Source organism: Mobula birostris, chromosome 23 (genome assembly GCF_030028105.1).
Source record: "Mobula birostris isolate sMobBir1 chromosome 23, sMobBir1.hap1, whole genome shotgun sequence".
Lineage (NCBI taxonomy): Eukaryota > Metazoa > Chordata > Chondrichthyes > Myliobatiformes > Myliobatidae > Mobula > Mobula birostris.
In genome coordinates, this window is record NC_092392.1 from 40,159,180 (window position 1) to 40,175,806 (window position 16,627).

Here is a 16,627-nt window from a genome sequence, read left to right on the forward strand (position 1 = left end):
TAGTCTTTCTCGGGGTAAACACAACGTATTTGACTGCTACTCTTGTCCGTTGACAACCCTAACCACCCACCCCACCCCGGTCGGCCGGTCTGCAAGAATATTGTCAATATTAAACCGGTCTGCAGTGCAAAAAAGGTTGGGGACCCCTGGTGTAAAACACCAGAGAGGTCATCAGAAGTTGCTTGAAGAGGAGGGAAAATTGTACCCATTCAGATTCGAAGTTTCAGAAATTGATATCGCATTTTCAGCAGTGGAATGCTATCAGGGTTTTGAATGGATTAGTTTGTCACTTCCAGTAATTGAAGTATTATATTGATTTGTTCAGTATGATTCCAACTGAGTGATGGATATTTCTGGAAGAAAGTTATTGCCATTCAATGATAAAGTTTTCTACCTTGTTTGAGACTGCTACTAAGCAACTTAACCTGTTTTTTTTTTTCGGATCTAATTTATTGTGAGTATGACTGCTTCTGTATCTGCTAAATTGTAATGGACCTGAACTCCTACGGTGGAGTGGAAAGTCAGTGATGAAGCATGTGAAGAAGATTGGGTTTGAATTGAACTCTACTTTATTGTCCTATTGACAGATATCCCTTTATGCCCATCTGGAGGAATGACTACAAATTGTAACTATTTTAGTGTTCATATTGCTTTCATCTAATTCAGCTGATCAAGCATCCCTACTTTACTGTACTTCATTATTATAGTTGCTTGCAGAAGGTTGTTTCACAAATGCATCTTCAGCATTTGTTCAGCTGTGCTAGTTTTCTGAGTGGAAGCTCTCTCTCATTAATTGAGTGTCTAAAAGTATGCAAGATAGCCGAGATTGCATTGTACTACTGAGGACTTTTCAAGTGCCTAGTATTGTTGGACTAGATGAAGAAGCTCTCTATTTTGAATGAAATGTTCAACAGTGGTTCTATCTATTGTGTGTTCAGGTGAAAGCAAATAATTCCTTTTGAAGAAAGCAAGGAGTTCTGGTGCTCTGGCTAATAGTCCTTTCTCAATTATTAAAGCAGACATTATAATTATTTGTAATACTTCAGACATAACATGTATATAATGCGCTTTGTTATCCAGAAGAGGTGAAGGTGGTGGGGGATGGGGTTGGGGACAGCACGATAGCACAGTTGCTAGTGTAACGTAATACAGTGCCAGCGACCCATGTGCAAGTCTGCTGCTGTTTGTAAGGGGTCTATATGTTCTTCACCGTGACTGTGCGTGTTTCTCCTGGTGCTCCGGTATCCTCCCACCTTACAATGACGTTCGAGTTAATGGGTTAGTTGGTCGCATGGGTATAATTGGGTGGCATGGGCTTGTTGGTCCAGAAGGGCCTGTTACTGTGCTGTATCTCTAAAATAAAACATAATATTTTACTCAGTGGTTCCCCTACTATGGGACATCAGACACATGAGCAGAATTAGGCCATTTGGCCCATCAAGTGACGTCATCTATTGGTCGCGGTCAGCTATGGATATTGTGTCGTAGCTGTCTATGTAATGCACAAGCCAAGGCAGTACGATTTGGAATGAAAGCTGTTGCATCTTATCTCCTGACCTGCCCATCACCTCCCTCTGGTGCTCCTCTCCCCTTTTCTTTCCATGGCCTTCTGTCCTCTCCTATTAAATACCTCCTTCTCAGCCCTGTATCTCTTTCACCAATCAACTTCCCAGCTCTTTACTTCATCCCTCCTCCTCCCGGTTTGTCCTATCACCTTGTGCTTCTTCTTCCCCTCCCCCTACCTACTAACTCTGACTCCTCTTTTTTTCCTTCAGTCCTTATGAAGGGTCTTGGCCCAAAACGTCAACATATATTCTTTTCCATAGATGCTGCCTGGCCTGCTGAGTTCCTCCAGAATTTTGTGTGTGTTGTTTGGATTTCCAGCTTATGCAGATTTTCTTTTGTTTGTAATTCTGTCATTTGACTATTAACGTACAATGTGTAAAGTACCAGACCCAACACCGACTCCTCTAAAACACCAGTAGCCATCAGCAGCTAACCAGAAAAGGACTCCTTTATTCCCATCTTTTTGCCTTTTGCCAGTCAGCTAATCTTCTGCCCTTGCTAGAATCCTTCCTGTAATACTATGAGCTCTTGTTCAGCATCCTCATGCTGCGCTTTATCAAAGGCCTCTGAAAATCCAAGTAAACAACATTACTCCCTCTCCGTTGTCTGTAGTACCCGTATTTCCTCAAAGAATTCCAACTGATTTGTCAGGCAGATATTTTCTTTAAGGAAACCATGCTGGCTTTGACCTATTTTATCATGTGCCTCTATGTACCCTGAAACCTCATCCTTAATAATGGAATCTGTCAACTTGCCAACCACTGAAGTCGAGCTAAAGGCTGATTTATACTTCTGCGTTAATCGACGCCATAACCTACGCAAGTGGCCTACGTGTGTTGTGAGCATTTATACTTGTGCGTTGGTGTGTCTGCGTCGCTCTGCAATTCACCACCAAACCGCTAGTTGGCGGTGGGGTTTCTATGCCACTGCGTTGAGTTTCTTCGTGTTGAAACAAAATGGTGACGGAAACTGAGCGCATCATGTTGGAGTTGAAGCTTATAAATGTCAAACAAGAGTTACTTTTATTGAAATTACAGCAACGCAGAAAAGAGAGAAGGCGTCAGAGAAAATGGTGTGTATGACCATTGAACGGATTGAGACAGAAGGAGGGTGAATTTGTTGTGCTCGTCCACTCACTGAGAGACATGGATGAGGAAATGCATTTTAAATATTTTCGGATGTCAGTAGGTAGATTTGATGATTTGGTTTATCGTCTCCAACCATTTATTTCGCATCAGTGTACGCACAGTATGCCTATAGACATTACTCAGAAACTGGCGATCACCCTTCGAGTTCTAACTTCAAGTGCAAGTCAACAGGCTGTAGCAGCTAGCTATAAAATGGTATCAAGCACAGTGTCCTCCATAATTTCGGAGGTCTGTACAGCTTTATGGAAAGCATTGCAGCCAGAATTCCTTCCCTGCCCTTTAGTTGCCCAATGGAAAGCTATTGCAGCTGATTTTTGGCGACTGTGGAACTTTCGGAACTGTGTTGGCAGTATAGACAGAAAACATGTGAACATCAAGGCACCGCCACACGCCAGGAGCGATGACTACAACTACAAGGGCGCACACTCCATTGTCCTGATGGCTGTCTGCGACGCCAGATATCGGTTTACCATGGTGGATGTAGGGGGATACAGACGGGAACGTGACGGGGGCATCTTCAAGGAGAGCAGATTTGGTTCTATGCTGCTTGAACACAAACTGAACCTGCCCCCACCAGTCAATCTTCCAGGAACAGGAGTCAGAATCCCGCATGTAATCGTTGGTGATGCTGCGTTCCCCCTACACAACAATCTCATGCAACCCTTTCCAGGTATGTCAGAGACATTAAATTCCATGAAAATTAATTTCATTTAATTTTAAGTAATACTGCTTGCTTTGTGTGATTTAATATATATATTTTCCCCTAAATGTTTGTAGTGATCACAGCTACATTGGCACATAATAATTTTCTATTTATTAATACTCTGAGTTTTATCTTTTACGTTTTGCTAAATAGGGATGAATATGACCATGGAAAAGCAGATGTATAACTACCGTCACTCCAGAGCCAGGCGGGTGATCAAGAACACATTTGGCACTTCGGTGGCAAGGCGGAGAATCCTTGGTCGCCCACTAGAATTTCTGCCTGACAAAGCAGTGAACATTGTCAAAGCTTATATCGCTCGACTCAACCTCTTCACCTACACTGGTGAAGCCAACACTCCTGTGAGCAGATACACCCTTGCTAATTTTGCAAACTAAGACGCTACAGGGTCACCTCAGCCAGGCGAGTGGCGAAGAGTGGTGGCAGGGGACACGAATCTTTTAGAACCTCTAGATCCTCATTACCTCTCAAGGCGCCGCTTCACCAGAGCTGCCCTTGGTGTACGGAACGACCTGATAGCCTTCTTTCAATCACCACATGGATTTTTGCCATGACCGATCAAAATAGTGTGTCATGACCAACTTAATCAGTAAATTGTAAGGAGGTAAAATAAATGAATCTATAAATAACATGTAGCTGTTGGAATAAAAAAATAAAGACCTGTTATAAAGTCAAGTTGTTATTTATTTGCAGTACCGTGCACAACATTATACAAGGTGCAGAGTGTTACATGAAAAAAGACAACATAATAGATAATGCAATTGTTTATTGTTTCTGCTGCTGCCTCTCAAATACCATTTTGTAGACATCGAACGTTGTCTGTGCTCTGTGCTCCTCCGGCAGCCTCCGCAGCATGTCAGCAGTGCTTGCACAAACCTGGAGACCTCATCATTTTCGTTCAGCAGTCTTTGTTGCAGTCTCACCCGATGTTCATCCAACTGGGCGAACTGCTGCTGAAACCAGTCATCATGTCCTTTCCTCTTCTTCCTCTGTGCTATCCTTGGACTGGGGGTCAGAGGAGCTGGCGCGGGGGGCGGAGGAGCTGCCTCACTACTTGATGATGATTCTGTACTTGAAGATGAAATGTCTGGTGGTTGGTTTTCCTCAGCAACTGAGGAGGTGGACAACCCTGAGGCTGAATCATTTCCATCCTGTGATTATGAAAGAAATTGCAAATAGTTTAAGTTAGTCTTTGTTATTATACATACAGGTAATATATACATTCAGTGTCTGTACACGGATTGGCAGAGCTATGAAAACGAGAAAAAGGCATATGCCTACATTGGCAGAATACTGGTTATTGTGTTTGCTTTATGAGCAAGCCAGATACAATTAAAGCCTATTACATATTACATTTCTCTTTCACTGAAGAATTATCTTTGCGCAAATGAATATACCGTGTTTACAACTAGACAGTACTGCTCGCTTGCTAGCTAACCTAAACACAACAACAGAAAGGTTTATGATACAAAGAACACGTTATATTTACCTTGTCGTTGTCATAATTTGACTCTTTCCTGGTGCTTAATATGTGGTGCCAGCCAAGAAAGAGCCAAATAAAACGCCGGTAATTTTTTCTGACTGGGTCCCCACTCCTCTTGGAGAGTTTTTTCCGGGCGAGCATGTACTTGTCCCTCAAGTTTTTCCATCTCTTTGTGCATTCCGTGATGTCCAGACCCATGTTTTTGGAAATTTCATTCCACAAATTTGATGCCATTTGGCAGTCTTTGTGATATGGTGATGAGGAGTCATACAAATGTACACATTTTCGGACTTCCTCCATTAACCTCTCCTCGGTTTGGTCCATTTTCCAAATTTACGTTCTTCTTCTCTCTCAATTCTGAAATGGCGGGGAAGAATATGCAACTGGAAATGCGTAGGAGGAAATGCGATGCTACCAAGTGGACCAATCACAGTTGTCTGCGTCGCCGCGACGCATAGTTACATTTTCGGAGAGGTGCGTGTCAGGCTACGGAGTAGGGATTCGCGTAGGCTCTGTGTAGGGTTTGCGGGTACGCCATACATATGGCATCGATTTGACGCAGAAGTATAAATCAGCCTTAACTGGTCTATAATTTACTGTGCCTCCCTACTTAAAGAGTGGAGTGACATTTCCAATTTTCCAGTCCTCCAGAACCAGTCCAGAATCTAGTGATTCTTGAAATATTAATATAATACTTCCCCAATTTCTTCAGCTATCTCTTTCACACTTTAAGGTGTAGTCTGTTAGGTCCAAGTGACTTACCTACTTTCAGACCTTTCTGCTTCCCAAGCACTTCTAAGTAATAGGGACTACATTCACTCGTGCTCCTTGACATTATCAAATTTCTGGCTGAAGACTTAAGCAAAATACTTATTAGGTTCATCTGCCATTTCTTTGTTCCCCATTAAAGTGTTATTTTCCAGTGGTCCTATGTCCACTCTTACCTGTCTTTTGTTCCTTATATATCTGAAAAAAAACTTCTGGTATTATCATTTATATTGTTGGCTTGTTTACTTTCATATTTGATCTTATTGCTCCTTATTGCTTTTTAATTGCCTTCTGTTTGTTTTTAAAAGCTTCCCTATCCTCTAGCTTTGCACTATTTTTTGCTATATTGTATGCCCCCTCATTTCTTTTTCTGCTGTCTTTGACTTCCCTTGTCAGCCACGATCGCCTCATACATCCTATAGAATGCTGCTGCTTCAGGGCGAACTGATCCTGTGTCCCCTGATTTACTGCCGCTACTCTTCCCGCTAGTGTCCACTTTCAATGCCCAAAAATAGACATTATTTTCCCTGGGTGTATCATCATAACACTCAGTCCTTTTTCTGAAAAAAAAATCTTCCATCAAGCTCTGTTTTGATGTCTGCTTACTCACTAAATTTTCCCTCTTTCTTCAGAAGCAACTTTAATTTGCCTAACCTGAGAGAAGTAATTTTTTGTATATTGAGGATCCTTCTAGGTAATGTTTCTTTCTAGCCTTTTGGTAGGGTTATTTTCAAAACAAAATGTTCAAAATATATCATGCAATTTCTACTGTTCTGACCTTGAAAGTAGGAAACCTGCCAAAGATATTGCGATTCCAATAGAGATTATTCCTCACGCAATGTGGAAGAACCCACATACCCATAAGAATATAATATTGTTTAGATCTTGCCATCAGTGACGACATATATTTTGGAGGCGTATGTTGGATGCAGGTATTTCTAATTTCTAATTATCTTAAAGAATTTAAGCTGTTGGTTTAACCAGGAACTGGTGCAAACAATAGGCAGACATTTTAAAGCCAATTTAATCAATATGGAAACATGGTTTCTCATGGTTTCTTTCTTTCATTGGTTCCTTTTGCTCATAATATGTACGTGTCTCATGAAAACTCAAAAAAATTAAGTTCTGAAATGAAAACACGAGGAATTCTGCAGATGCTGGAAATTCACTTAGTCCTGACGAAGGGTCTCGGTCTGAAACGTCGACTGTACCCCTTCCTAGAGATGCTGCCTGGCCTGCTGCGTTCACCAGCAACTTTGAAGTTCTGAAATGAATCGAGTTACCAAAATCTTACAGCTCAAAAGGCAACTTGCAAAGAGTGGTTGTTTTTCTTTAAATAATTGTTTTTCTTGCAGAAGCACAAGCTCATTTTATTTATAGTTGTCTTCAGTTTTAGGAATATTAATAAACCCACACACTTCTGTAGGCTGATATGTCCTTTGGTGTGATGTAGTGATTGACATTTATTTTACTGATGAATTTTTATTTGTAGCTATTTAGTCAGTTGTGATTCTGCTTGAAATTGAAAAATTACTAAAATGTTTGGAATTCAGATGTGTCCACTGGCACTCAAATATTACCAGTGAACAGAAGCACTGTAATACTTGCAGTTATATTCAAAAGTCGCTTTCAATTTATTAAAGTACCTTGCAAGGTTGTGGTGTTTGCAATTGATCAGAATTTTTTTTTCATGCATTCTTTCATTGTGGTCAGTTAACTGGTGAATAAAGTCATTTGGACCACATAGGAACACAAAGCCTTTTTTTTAAATGACACAACAATTTTGGGGCTCACCAGCAACAACAATGAGATGACTTACAGAGAGGAGGTGGATGAGCTTGAGGCTTGGTGCCAGGCAAATAACCTCTTCCTTAATGTTAACAAGACAACGGAGATGGCCATCAACTTCAGGAGAACTTGCACCACTCACACCCTCCTTTACAAGGGTTGCACAGCAGTAGAAACTGCAAATAGTTTTGAACTCCTGGGAGTACACATTGCACACCAGCTCTCATCATCTCAAAGCACATCCTACACAGTTATGAAAGCTCATCAACGCCTCTGCTTTCTGAGGAGGCGGAAGAGAGTTGGACATTGCGTGTCCATACTCGTGTCAATTCACAGATGCAGAGTTACATCCTAACAAGCTGCATCGTTGCTTGGTATGGCAACTGCTTTGTGATGGACAGGAAGGCTCTATAACAGGTAGTCAAAACTGCCCAGTGCATTACTGGCACCATCCTATCTGCCATCAAGAGCATATACACAGAAAGGTGCCAGTAAAGGGCCATTAACATAAAGGATCCCACACACCCTGCTCATGGACTGTTTATCCCACACCTTATCAGGGAGGAGGCTATGTAGCGTCAACGCCAGACCACCAGACACAAAAACGGTTACTTTTCCCAAGCAGTAAGGCTGATCAATACCTCCATCTAATAACTCCACCACTACTTTATTACTTTCCGTCCGTCACCTTATGTACAGCCTAGCATCACTTATGGACATACATTCAATCTATGTATAGAAACTATCTTATGTATTTATATTTATTGCATTTTAAAAATTATTATTGTGTTCTTTATCTTTTGTGTAGCATTGGATCTAGAGTAACAATTAATTTGATTCTCTTTACTCTTGTGTATAGGAAATGGCATTAAGTAATCTTGAAAGTTATTGCTCTCTTCAGGCATACTAATCCTTGTAGTATGCTGCCCCCTACTGACTTTTTGTGATATTCTCTTTCATTCTGTTGATTCTGGATTAATGAGTCATTTTCCAATTTAGGTTGAATCTCCATTTCCAGTCTGCTGTCCTTGTATTTGAATTTGTATTTCTGTTACCATAAATATTTCAGGATTATTTTCTTTATTTGTCTTCAGAACCAGAGGCCACAATTTGAGAATAAGAGTTAGGCCATTTAGATCGGAGTTGAGGAAAAACTTTTTCACCCAGAGAGTTGTGGATCTGGAATGCTCTGCCTCAGAAGGCAGTGGAGGCCAATTCTCTAGATGCTTTCAAGAAAGAGTTAGATAGAGCTCTTAATGATAGTGGAGTCAAGGAATATGGGGGGAAGGCAAGAATGGGGTACTGATTGTGGCTTTTCATTCCAGGACGAAGGAGATGTCTTCCTTTTTTAAAGAAAGGGGCTTCCTTTCCTCCACCATCAACTCTGCTCTCAAACGCATCTCTCCCATTTCATGCACATCTGCTCACCCCATCCTCCCGCCACCCCACTAGGGATAGGGTTCCCCTTGTCCTCACCTACCACCCCACTAGCCTCCGGGTCCGATGTATAATTCTCCGTAACTTCTGCCACCTCCAACAGGATCCCACCACCAAGCACATCTTTCCCTCCCCCCCCCCCCCACCATTTCTGCTTTCTGTAGGGATCGCTCCCTACACGACTCCCTTGTCCATTCATTCCCCCCCCCCCCCCATCCCTTCCCACCGATCTCCCTTCTGGCACTTATCCTTGTAAGTGGAACAAGTACTACACATACCCTTACACTTCCTCCCTCACCACCATTCAGGGCCCCAGGCAGTCCTTCCAGGTGAGGCGACACTTCACCTGTGAGTCAGCTGGTATGATATACTGCGTCCGGTGCTCCCGGTGTGGCCTTCTATATATTGGCAAGACCCGACGCAGACTGGGAGACCGTTTCGCTGAACACCTGCGCTCTGTCCGTCAGAGAAAGCAGGATCTCCCAGTGGCCACACATTTTAATTCCACGTCCCGTTCCCATTCTGATATGTCCATCCATGGCCTCCTCTACTGTCAAGATGAAGCCATGCTCAGGTTGGAGGAACAACACCTTATATTCCATCTGGGTAGCCTCCAACCTGATGGCATGAACATTGACTTCTCTAACTTCCGTTAATGCCCCTCCTCCCCTTCTTACCCCATCCCCTATTTATTTATTTATTTATTAATTATTATTTTTACCTTTTTTCCCCTTTCTTTCTCTCTCTTTTGCCCTCTGTCCCTCTCACTATATCGATCTCTGGTGCTCCCCTCCCCCTTTCTTTCCCCCTAGGCCTTCCCTCCCCCTTTCTTTCCCCCTAGGCCTCCCATCCCATGATCTTCTCCCTTCTCCAGCCTTGTATCCCTTTTGCCAATCAACTTTCCAGCTCTTAGCTCCATCCCTCCCCCTCCTGTCTTCTATCATTTTGGATCTCCCCCTCCCCCTCCCACTTTCAAATCTCTTACTATCTCTTCTTTCAGTTAGTCCTGATGAAGGGTCTCGGCCCAAAACGTCGACTGTACCTCTTCCTATAGATGCTGCCTGGCCTGCTGCGTTCACCAGCATAGTGTGTGTTGCTTGAATTTCCAGCATCTGCAGATTTCCTCACGTTTGAGTGAAATGTGTGGTCTGCATAAACAGCCAACACACAGAGGATGTGCTGGGGGCAGCTGCAAGTCTTGCTACATATTCCAGTACTAACATAGCACGCTCCCCATGCTCAGCAGAACAAGCCCTGTTCTTCCCTTTTAGGCAAGGGTGTAAGCTTCTAAAGGTGTAAAAGTGGAGGTTTTCCTAAAAATTTACTTGCAGGTTAAGTCAGTAGTAAGGAAGGCAAGTGAAGTGTTAGAATACATTTTGAGAGGATTTGAATATAAAATCATGAAGATGTAGTGCTGTGGCTTTATAAGACCACATTGGGAGTATTGTGAGCAGTATTAGGCCTCAGCATCAGAGTCCCAGGGTCAATCCCGTTTGAGTAGGGTTTGTATGTTCTCTCTGTGATCGATTGGGTTTCTTCTGGATGGTTCGATTTTCCTCTCAGGTCCCATAGGTGTGGGGATTGATTGCTTAACTGGCCACTGTAATTTACTTCCAGCATGTAGGTGAATGGCAGAATCTCTAAAAGAGTTGATGAGAATGTGAGGAGAAATATGAAAAAAAGAGATTAACATAAATAACAACATTGAAAGGCAGATTGTTCTATTTCTGACTTCAGTGAAAGTTAATATACAAAATCAAAGATGTCACCTTGTGCTTGTGATAGATGCAAATAGAAATTGGATCAATCGTGATTGTAAAGTAGAGCAATCTGACTCGCTGTGGCCAGTGGAAAGCAAGTTCTGAGCATCAGGTTGATTATCACTGGCATATATCATGAAATTTGTCATTTTGGCACATAGTCCAGTGCAAGACATTAAAATTACTAAATTAATAAAATTACATTAAAATAGATAAATAGTGCAACAAGGAATAGTGAGATAGTGTTCACGTCTTCGTGGACAGTTCAGAAATTTGATGACAGAGATTTCAAAAACATTGAGTGTGGTTCTTAAGGCTCCTATATCCTCCCTGATGGTGGTAATGAAAAGAGGACAGTTCACAGATGGTGAGGGTCCTAAATAATGAATGCTGCCTTCTAGAAGAACCACCTTTTAAAGATGCTCTCAATGGTGGAGAGCTTTGTGCTTCTGACAGAGCTGGCCAAGTCTACTGCAGCCCCTTGTGAACCTGTGCTTTGGAGCCTTCATACTAGGTGGTGATGCAACCAGTCAGAATGTTCCTCATGGCACAACTGTGTGAATGTAAGGTTGTCATCACATCACTCAATTTGCTGATCTCTGTCTCGTTCCTATATGTTTTCATTGCTATCTGTGATTCTGCCAGCAACTGTAGTGCTGTCATCAGCAAATATATAGCTAGCATTTGAGTGATGCCTTGCCACTCAGACTTGCGTGTAGAGAGAGTAGAACAGTGGGTTAAGCTTGAGGTATGCCTGTTGTAGTTGTCAGCTAGAACATGCCTTGTATTATCTTCACTGTCAATGCAATGAATTTAAGTTGTATCTTTAGCATTTTCATATGTTTACACTCTTAAATGTACATGGTAGGTTTTTAAAAAGTGTTAATTACTGATGTGGAGACAGTAATGAACTTAAAAAAACGTTTTCCTACATGAAATATATAATGAAGTGTTGTAGCGGACTAACAGTGCTCTTATTTTAAATATTTTCCCTTAAATATTCTTCAGTTTTGCATATCGCTTTTTGGAATTAAGCATGACTAACATATTTAAAATTAAGTGTTTATTATTTAAATTAAACTATAATTACTAACATGAGATCATTTAAGCATTTAAATATTAAATCCTTCTAGCTTAATTAATACAGAATCGGCATGGTTAATGACTCTTGCTTCCAAGTAAATTAATATTTTAAAATTTCACTTAGGCAGCTTGTGATTTGCTTCGAAGAATAATCCGTATTTTGTACCTGAGTAAGCGATTGCAAGGCCAACTGCAGGGAGGCAGCAGGGAGATTACTAAAGCTGCACAAAGTCTTAATGAACTGGGTGAGTGAATAAATCTTATGATGTTTCTTTCCTGTATGACGTGATGTATTTTGTACCATAATGCAGTCTATTTCATGGAGACTTTATTGTTCTAGTTTGAGCAGTAACTTAATTCATTTTCATTAGACATATCAGTTTCTGTGCATTAAGTGGGGAAAGTAAGATTTTTAAAATTTGTATCTGGAAGTAGTAATGTGTAGATTTTAAAGTATTGATACATTAATGTATTACATATCGACAAGCCTTATTTTTCAGCTGTTAGGCTTTTGGCTATATGTGCTCCTTTCTGGAACTGAAACTTTTAAGCGCATTGGCCAAAGACATCCTCTTTCTCAATATGTATTTGTCCAGCTAAAATCAGAATATGGCTGTTTGCCAAAGATTGTTTTGACTTTCTTTTGAGGTGGTTTTACTTTTTCACAGAGGAAGCATTTGTGACAGATGTAGCAAAATAACATTATTCCAAATAACTAGTGTGGACACGTGGCCATGTGGTTAAGGCATTTGACTAGCGACCTGAAGGTCATGAGTTTGAACCCCAGCCGAGACAGCGTGTTGTGTCCTTGAGCAAGGCACTTAACCACACAGTGCTCTGCGACAACACTGGTGTCAAGCTGTATTGGCCCTTGCCCTTCCCTTGGACAACATTGGTGTCATGGAGAGGGGAGATTTGCAGCATGGGCAACTGCCGGTCTTCCATACAACCTTACCCAGGCCTGCGCCCTGGAGAGTGAAGACTTTCCAGGCGCAGATCCATGGTCTCGCAAGACTAACGGATACCTTTATTTTATTTAAATGACTAGCTGTGCCATTTTTGTAAGTAGGTTTTGTTTTGAATGAAATATTAATCTAAAAGCAATGACTGATTGCAGTTTCTACATAGTGTATCTGTACATGGTTGATAATGGAGTTAGAAAATCATTCTACATGATACAATCTCTTTATCCTGTCAAGTCCACCCTTGACTACCAGCACTTGATATGTTCATTCTACTTTAATCCCGTGTTGTATTCTCATCTTCCCCCAGATTCTACCACTTGCCCAAAAACTAGGGGCAATTTACGAAACCGAATAACCAATCTAAATACCAGAGCAAAGTACCTATAGCTCCAGAACATTATTGGTTAAATTTTATCCTTTTCTCTCAGATTCCATCAGTGGATGTTTTTAAAATGGAAATTCCACTAAGTTGTGAACTGTAAAACAGATAAGAAATATCAATTCCCTATTTAGCCACTTCAGCTCTCCATCCGCAGAGAGATACTGTAACATTCCAGCACGATGGCTATGAGATAATATTTAAACTACCCCCCCAACACTTATTTTATCATGCCCCCGCTTAGCAAAGACCGCAAAAATGACAGTAGATGATCACCAAAGCAAAGCTGTTTATGAAATGTCCAATTATCAAGTTTGGAAGGTGGACAGGGAGAACCTGTTCATGAGTTACTAAAGTTCAAGCAATTAGGAAGGCAAAGAGTGTTGCAAGAGGATTGGGTAAAAATTGCTTTTTGGGTCCTGCTGTGGTCTAGAGCATTGTATACAGGATTGGCTTCTAGCCCAAGAAGAGACCTAGTTGGAATGGAAAGAGTGCAATGTAGGTTTACCAGAGTGATCATGTGATGGTGCATTTGTCGTCTGAGGAGAGATAAAGCAGGCTGGGCCAATACTCTAGGAGAATAGAGATAAATCTTGCATCACCTTAGTAAAACACAAAATTCTTTGGTTGCTTTTTAGGGTAGTTATGGAATTGATTTCTCTTCTGGCTGTGATGCGCAAAATCTACTTATCAGGTTGGCACTTTGGAACTAAGTTGAGAGAAAAATAATTCTTCACTCAGAGGAAAGTGTATTTTGGGAATCTTCCACACAAGAGGGCCATGTTGGCTCAATGGCCAAGTACACAGAAAATTTATCAATAGCATTTTGGATATTGAAAGAATCCAGAGATTTGGGGTCAGTGCGAGAATGTGATGTTGCTTAATAGATCAGATACGGCAGCCAAATGGCTTGCTGCTGCTTTTATGACCAATTAAGCAATAAAATTACAAATTATGGATCAGGAGTAGAGAGTGATAGTCAGTGGAAGAAGCTTTCCAGTCTATTATAGACTACAAACCTTAATTTTGTTCCATTATTCCTCAAAATGAACTAATCCTATGTAACTGATACTTGGAATTTCACAAATTCTTATCACGTGTTTTATTGTGTCTATAAATTATGATTTTAGTCACATAAGAATGAAGAGAAAATTTATTCTCTTGACTCCCAAATGTTGCCTCCTGATGATATATATATTTTAAACAACAAATATATGCCAGTAAAGAGAGAGAAGTGCATATCTTAACTCTCATAAGAACTGATCAGACAGTTGAAGGAGCAGATTAACATTTTTTGCTGATTGCAAAGTCCAATTTATTTATTTGATAAGTATTGCAAATCTGGTTGAACTGCATTATGTCTATAGCAGTCTTTCCCCACCCTGCCTCCTATTTCTTATGAATTACATCAAAATAATCTTAGGTGAAATCTAGATTAAAAAATCAAAGCAAATGGGATTGTGGGAAGTTTTAATTAGTAAATATACTTGTAATATGGTATTTTTTTTTGCATCATTATAATATCATCACAAAATAGTTATCATGAAGAAAAGATTAACGTCATTGTATGCTGACATTTTACCTATCAACAGAAATCAAATATCTTGCCAGCCAACTTTGTTACTAAAGAATGTTGGCCAAGATATTGGGAGAACTACCAGCTTTTCTTTGAACCGTGCAGTATTTCATATTTCTTGAATAGACAGATACAATTGTATTTCAGTGACTCAATTGGATTTTTTTCCACAGTGTGATAAGATAGTCTCTTGACCCGTCAATCTACCTTGTTATACCTTTGTGCCTTATTGTTTCCCTGCACAGTAACACCAGAACTGTAACATTTTATTCTGATTTTTGTTATTTTTTTCCCCTTGTACTATTTCAATGTACTGTTGCAATGAATTGATTTGTGAATAGTCTGTAAGAACAGTTTTTCACTGTACCTCAGTACATGTGACAATAATAAACATATTTACACTTTATATTGAGGTAACTACCTGTATTGGACTCGTAGGTGAAGTGTATAGAATCACTATTGCACCGGCTTTGTTTACATTTTAGATCTGAATAAATTCTGTAGTTGGTCCCTTGACTGACAACAGCATTTATTTCAAAACAGTTCTTGAGTAATGACATTTTTGATATTATCCCAAGTGATATAATCCAAATCAAAGTTGCTGGTGAATGCAGCAGGCCAGGCAGCATCTGTAGGAAGAGGTGCAGTCGACGTTTCAGGCCGAGACCCTTCGTCAGGACTAACTGAAGGAAGAGTGAGTAAGGGATTTGAAAGTTGGAGGGGGAGGGGGAGATCCAAAATGATAGGAGAAGACAGGAGGGGGAGGGATGGAGCCAAGAGCTGGACAGGTGATTGGCAAAAGGGGATACGAGAGGATCATGGGACAGGAGGTCCGGGAAGAAAGACGGGGGCGGGGGGACCCAGAGGATGGGCAAGAGGTATATTCAGAGGGACAGAGGAAGAAAAAGGAGAGTGAGAGAAAGAATGCATAAAAATGAGTAACAGATGGGATACGAGGGGGAGGTGGGGCCTTAGCGGAAGTTAGAGAAGTCGATGTTCATGCCATCAGGTTGGAGGCTACCCAGATGGAATATAAGGTGTTGTTCCTCCAACCTGAGTGTGGCTTCATCTTTACAGTAGAGGAGGCCGTGGATGGACATGTCAGAATGGGAATGGGATGTGGAATTAAAATGTGTGGCCACTGGGAGATCCTGCTTTCTCTGGCGGACAGAGCATAGATGTTCAGCAAAGTGGTCTCCCAGTCTGCATCGGGTCTCGCCAATATATAAAACGTCGACTGCACCTCTTCCTACAGATGCTGCCTGGCCTGCTGCGTTCACCAGCAACTTTGATGTGTGTTGCTTGAATTTCCAGCATCTGCAGAATTCCTGTTGTTTGATATAATCCAAAGCAGCTCTTTACTTTTATTTGCTGACTTTGGAAAGCTATGGGAAAATTGGATGCTTCAATAGTAACGTTTCAAATTAGGAGGGAATCTCTCTCCTCACTCTTTGTGGAACATTATTTAATTGATATGATTTATTGGTCATGTTCTCAAACAACAAGTAATAAGTAGCATAGCCTTCACAGCTTCTCAGAAGAAAACCATTCCATTAAATTTGAGAGATTATCTAATTAACTTATTTTTCTCCCCACTGATGAAAATTATTGCTAGTGCTTCCTTTCATATTTCAGGTTACTGACATTCTGCAGAGTTTGCTTTGCTTTTAATAGTCATTCTCCAGAGAGCTGTAGAGATGGGGGTCACTGAATGTATTCAGGCAGGAATTTGACATACTTGAATAAGAAAGGAGTTAATGGACATGGAAGAAGAACTTGGAAATCTGTGTTGAGACAAAATTGCTTCAGCTGTGATCATATTGAATAGCTGAGCAGAATTGAGGAGCAGATTGGCTTACTCCTGTTTCTGATATTCAAAGTTCAAAATTCAAAGTCATTTTTTTTTATCCAAGTGTGAATGTTTCTGTATTTCTGGTTGGTAAAGCTTTA

General features: G+C 40.9%; 2 protein-coding genes and 1 pseudogene across 5 annotated transcripts in view; 2 read left to right on the plus strand and 1 right to left on the minus strand.

Moving 5' to 3' along the window:
• cog5 (component of oligomeric golgi complex 5) overlaps nucleotides 1-16,627 on the plus strand; it is a 114,303-nt gene that overhangs the window by 21,846 nt on the left and 75,830 nt on the right. For all 4 annotated transcript variants that reach the window (XR_011882952.1, XM_072241515.1, XM_072241518.1 and 1 more), the window contains exon 6: nucleotides 11,882-12,002. Coding sequence is in view for 3 of the 4 variants with exons in the window: in XM_072241515.1 (XP_072097616.1) it covers nucleotides 11,882-12,002 (121 nt within the window). In the remaining variant the exon portion in view is untranslated. The remainder of the gene's footprint in view (nucleotides 1-11,881; nucleotides 12,003-16,627) is intronic.
• Nucleotides 1,233-4,095, plus strand: LOC140186854 (putative nuclease HARBI1). Its single transcript, XM_072241523.1, has 2 exons — nucleotides 1,233-3,384; nucleotides 3,571-4,095. Exons 1-2 carry the CDS (start codon nucleotides 2,712-2,714, stop codon nucleotides 3,813-3,815), a joined length of 918 nt encoding a protein of 305 aa, XP_072097624.1. The 5' UTR covers nucleotides 1,233-2,711; the 3' UTR covers nucleotides 3,816-4,095.
• LOC140186918 (uncharacterized) lies at nucleotides 4,204-5,276 on the minus strand (annotated as a pseudogene).